This window comes from Magnolia sinica, chromosome 9 (assembly GCF_029962835.1).
Source record: "Magnolia sinica isolate HGM2019 chromosome 9, MsV1, whole genome shotgun sequence".
Taxonomy (NCBI): domain Eukaryota; kingdom Viridiplantae; phylum Streptophyta; class Magnoliopsida; order Magnoliales; family Magnoliaceae; genus Magnolia; species Magnolia sinica.
This window is the reverse complement of record NC_080581.1, coordinates 73,667,001-73,671,983: the sequence shown is the minus strand read 5'-3', so window position 1 is coordinate 73,671,983 and position 4,983 is coordinate 73,667,001. Positions and strand designations below refer to the sequence as shown.

The window sequence follows — 4,983 nt, the reverse complement described above, 5'->3', positions numbered from 1 at the left end:
AGCTTCGCATCTAATTCGTTCTTTTTTCATGCCTTAAAATGGTATCTCCACATTGGTGTGGATACAAAACATGCATCATGGTGGGACCCATGGAACCAGCTGACGTCACTTCAGTAGGGAGTCTCGCTATTAAACCTGACAGTAGCTAATTCGCGTCCTCCGGATTGTGGCCTGTCTCTAGCCACGAACGGTCAGTTATGTGTGAGGGCACACCGTGATGTATCCGTTTCCCCACCACTGCAACAAAGTTGACTTTTGCATTTAACGTAACTTTCGTGCATTTAATGCAATCAAGCTTATTAACAGGTGTGGTCCAAGGATCTGCCTTTTTTTTGTTCACATATTTTAGAATGAACCGGGGGAAAAGATGAACGCATCTGCCTTATCTTGGTTCACATATCTTAAAATGAATTGAGAGAAAAGACAAACGGTGTAGAGATACATCATGGTGAGCCCGTCCACGGAACTGTTCGTGGCTAGAGACGGGAGGTACAGGGAAACGGATTGGCTACTCACCTGCCACCATCCCATGCCTGGTGGTCAGTGCTCCATGGGCTCCACAACGATATATGTGTTTCATCCATTTTCATAGATTATTTTACAGCCTGATACAAAAAATGAGAGGGATATAAATCTCAGGTTGACCACACAACAGAAAAACAACAGTGATTGGATATCCATCATTAAAATCCTCCTAAAGCCCACTGTACTGTTTATTTGACATTCAATCGGTTGATAAGGCCGTGCAGGCTCAAATAAAAGGAAAAAACGAATTTCAGCTTGATCCAAAACTTTTATAAGCCCCTAGGGGTTTTTAATGGTAGATGCTCATTTAACATTGTTTCCTACAATGTGGTCCAATTGAGATTGAAATATACCTCATTTTTTATCTCCTTTTGATTTGATACCATAAAATGATTTGTAAAAATAGATAAATGGCATAGATGAAATACATACATTATGGTTGGGCCCACAAAGCACCGACAACCAGCCATGAGCTAGCGGCATAGGAGTGTTCGTACTCACAAGTCGAGTAGCTAGACTCACTGCCAAAGTGACATCAAGGTCTGTAGGGCCCACTATGATGTATGTGTTATATCCACACCGTCTATTCATTTGGAGATGTCATTTTAGGGCATGAAACAAAGAATGAGTCAAATCCAAAGCTTGAGTGGACCTCACCATAGAAAACAATAGAGAAAGGCCCATCATTCAAAATTTCTAATGGCCACAAAAGTTTTCGATCAAGCTGAAATTTGTTTTTTCCCTTCTTTCATGTCTATCTTAACTTATAAACAGGTTGGAACTCAGATAAACATTATAGTAGACCTTAGAAAGGTTTCAATGTGGGTGTCCCTCTCCCCACTGCTTTCTGTGGTGGGGTTCACTTCAGATTTGGATCTAACTTATTCTTTATCTCATGTTTTAAAACTAACGTAGATACAGCACATACATCGTGGTAAGCTCACAAAACTTGGTTAGCGAGTCTAGCCACTTATCCTGAAAGTATCTAATCCGCGTCACGGAATCCGCCTCCCTAAAAGGTGGGAGCGGACTGGCTGGTGTATGTTGGTACGTGTCGCTCCAGACGAGCACCGACGCTCCTCGAGCTCCAAGTTGTACGAACGGTTCGGAGGAAGTCAAAATTTTATAAGCCCCACATTGATGTATTTATTATATTTACACTCTTCATTTATTTTTAGAAAACATTTTAGAGCATTATCCAAAAACCGAATCATATCCAAATATTATCCCGACCACACCTTAAATAGCAGCAGAGAATGATTTTTGCCAATAAAAAACTTTATACAGCCCACATAATGTTTATTTTCCATCCAATCTGTTCATAAGGTCACAAAGACCTCAATAAAGAGTATAAACAAATTTTTTATTGATCCAAAACTTCTATAACCCCAAAAAGGGTTTCAATAGTAGACGTTCAATCCCTCACTGCTTTTTGCAGTGTGGTCCACTTGATAGTTATATCTGTCTTATTTTTCTTCTAAATCCTAAATACGAGCTTGCCAAATAGATGGACGGTCTGGATATGACACATACCTCGTGCTCAGACCCACAAAACTTGTGGGCGTTAATACAGCAGCTATGGTGTGAGGTACGCCAGCCAATCCACTTCCCTAAAAAGCACTGCACACCGTTACTTTTTTCACGACGGACGCAAAACGAGCACCTTAACTTCTTCCAGAAAGCGAGAGGAGAGGAGGAGGAGAGAGATGTCGAACCCCAGCGGCGCACATATTCTGGTATTCCCTTACCCTGCGCAGGGGCACATGATACCCCTCCTCGACCTGACTTACCATTTAGCCGTCCGTGGCCTCTCCATCACAATCCTCGTCACACCCAAAAATCTCCCCATCGTCAATCCACTACTCTCCAAATGCCCCTCCATCCAAACTTTGGTCCTCCCTTTCCCAAAATACCCCTCCCTTCCCCTCGGCGTAGAGAACGCCAAGGACCTTCCCGACAACAAGGCCATCATCCCTATGATGCACGCCCTAGGATCCCTCTACCATCCTGTCCTCCACTGGTTCCAGTCCCACCCTTCCCCTCCGACTGCCATCATTTCAGATTTCTTCCTCGGGTGGACCCACCGCCTTGCCTGCCAGCTCGGCATCCCACGTGTCGTCTTCTCGCCGGCTGCCGCTTTCACGCTCGCTATTGTTAATTTCCTCTGGCGCACCATGCCCAAGTTAGCAAACCCTGCTGACGTGGACTCCCCTTTCTCCTTCCCTCACATACCTAATTCTCCAAAATATCCATGGAAACATCTGTCACCCATCTACAGGAGTTACGAGGAGGGAGACCCAGTTTCGGAATTTATAAAAGAGGGGATGCGTGCGAATCTGGTGAGTTGGGGATACGTTTTCAACTCGTTCAGTGAGTTGGATGGCGAGTATCTGGAGCACTTGCGGGGGGATCTGGGGCATGCGCGCGTGTGGGCGGTGGGGCCCCTGCTGCCTTCTGGCGAGGTGGGTCCCACGGAACGTGGCGGGGCAAGCTCCGTGCCAGCTGGCGAGGTGATGAGCTGGCTTGACCAGTGTACGGACGGATCGGTGATTTATGTGTGTTTCGGCAGCCTGGTCGTGCTGACTCGGCGCCAGATGGAGGCGCTGGCGGACGGCTTGGATGCGAGTGGGGCACGGTTTGTGTGGTCCATCAAGGAGCCCACGGGCGGCCACGCGGGGGGGGAGTACGGCGTGGTCCCTGCCGGGTTCGAGGCGCGCGTGGCAGGACGGGGGCTCGTGATCAGGGGGTGGGCCCCACAGGTGTCGATACTGGGCCACCGGTCGACCGGGTCGTTCCTGACTCACTGTGGGTGGAACTCGGTGCTGGAGGCAATCGTCGCAGGCGTGGCGATGCTGGCGTGGCCCATGAGCGCGGACCAGTTCTTCAACGCGGGCCTGGTTGTGGATCAACTGGCCATTGCGGCCCGGGTCTGTGAGGGTGCCGAGTCAGTCCCTGACTCAGCCGAGTTGGCTCGGGCTGTGACCGAGTCAATGAGTTCGACCTGGCCGCAGAGGGCCCGAGCCAAGGATCTGAGCCGGGCAGCCGTGGGTGCGGTCAGAGAAGGTGGGAGTTCTTACAAGGACTTGGATGAGTTAGCGACCGAGCTTCGCCAACTCGGTGTCAAGTCCAACGATGAGTAAAGGGACTTAGAAAATCTGTATTTTTGTAGTCCCGTCTAACGAATATGAATAATCCTTATCACTGAGAATAAAGGAGAAAAGGCGTTTCTATCGGTGTAATCTATATTCTTTTTTCTACTTTTGAGTGTGATAGATGATACAGGCATTTTGATATTTTATATTCGGAACACAAATTGTTTACACACATTATGGGCACCTTCACGTGGTCCATTAGAAGGTCCATACCACGTAGTGGTAATATTATATGCCCTACGATTATCAAAGTTATACTCACACTTAAAGAAATTTTAAATTGATCTTCCTTTGACGTTACACATTTTATTATTAATATAATGGCAAAGACTCATATGCGGACCTTCGGGGAAAGGAATTGTCATATGTTAGGTGGCCATGATCAATGTGCCCATTAATGAGGTTGCGTACCTCCATATGTTAGGTGGCCATGATCAATATGCCCATTAATGAGGTTGCATACCTCGTGTAATTATAAAAAAAATTGCTAAGAGAACGGATTTAATCACGTATTTGGTTATGATATTATCGGTGAGGTCATTTCTCATAGTCCTTCCAAAATAGGATATCATCCTAGAGATATTCGGAGAGCTAATAAAACTCGAGAATATTCTAAATATCAGAAGATTGACACATCGGCTAAATCAAGTCACTCTTCGTCCATTGATTGGAATAAAAGAATGAGAGAGATTAAAGATCCGATTGAGGCATCACTGTTCAATCGAATTAAGAGAATGAGGGAATTAGATCCAACCTGATCCGATAACAGATTGGTATCAAGTATCAAATCCTACCTCACTCTAAATCATCACCCTATGGATGGGTAAATGTAGGAGGTGGTTTGGTCCGGATGATACAACACCTTGAAGTGGACAAAGTGGGCCATTAAAAGAGACATGGAGTGGCTATAATCGATTCGGAACCAGCCCTTGAGGTTTTCGGATCTTGGTTTAGTTGTCTTCATCAGAGAAATTTTGGTGGTTCCCAACCTGATCTTTAGCGAGCCATGAACATCTTTGCAAAGGATCAATTACAAGAAGAAGATCTAAGAAGCTAGCAAGTCCGGATCTAGCTCGAGTTTTTTCTTCCTATCGCAAACTAGCAGTTTCAGATTAATCAAAGAGATTCCCATATCTAGAACTATGATGTAAGCGCAATGGATTCGGAAGCAGTAAGGAAGCCTAGCGAGGGGTTTCACTGTCTCGATAAGCTATAAAAGGAGCACACAACGAAGAGCTCGAGGCCCCATGCCAAACACATGTCTACTTTTCATTTACCTTTCCTTAGTTTAGTTTAGCCTAGTTTT

The 4,983-nt window shown here is 45.8% G+C and overlaps 1 protein-coding gene across 1 annotated transcript; it reads left to right on the top strand.

Moving 5' to 3' along the window:
- The first annotated feature begins 2,170 nt into the window (after nt 1–2,170).
- Nucleotides 2,171–3,757, top strand: LOC131255683 (UDP-glycosyltransferase 89B2-like). The gene has a single exon (XM_058256473.1). It carries the CDS (start codon nt 2,232–2,234, stop codon nt 3,663–3,665), a length of 1,434 nt encoding a protein of 477 aa, XP_058112456.1. The 5' UTR covers nt 2,171–2,231; the 3' UTR covers nt 3,666–3,757.
- Nucleotides 3,758–4,983: the final 1,226 nt, after the last annotated feature.

Bases quoted from the DNA above. Each gene is read 5' to 3' on its own strand.
- LOC131255683 (XM_058256473.1), top strand. From the start codon at position 2,232: ATGTCGAACCCCAGCGGCGCACATATTCTGGTATTCCCTTACCCTGCG.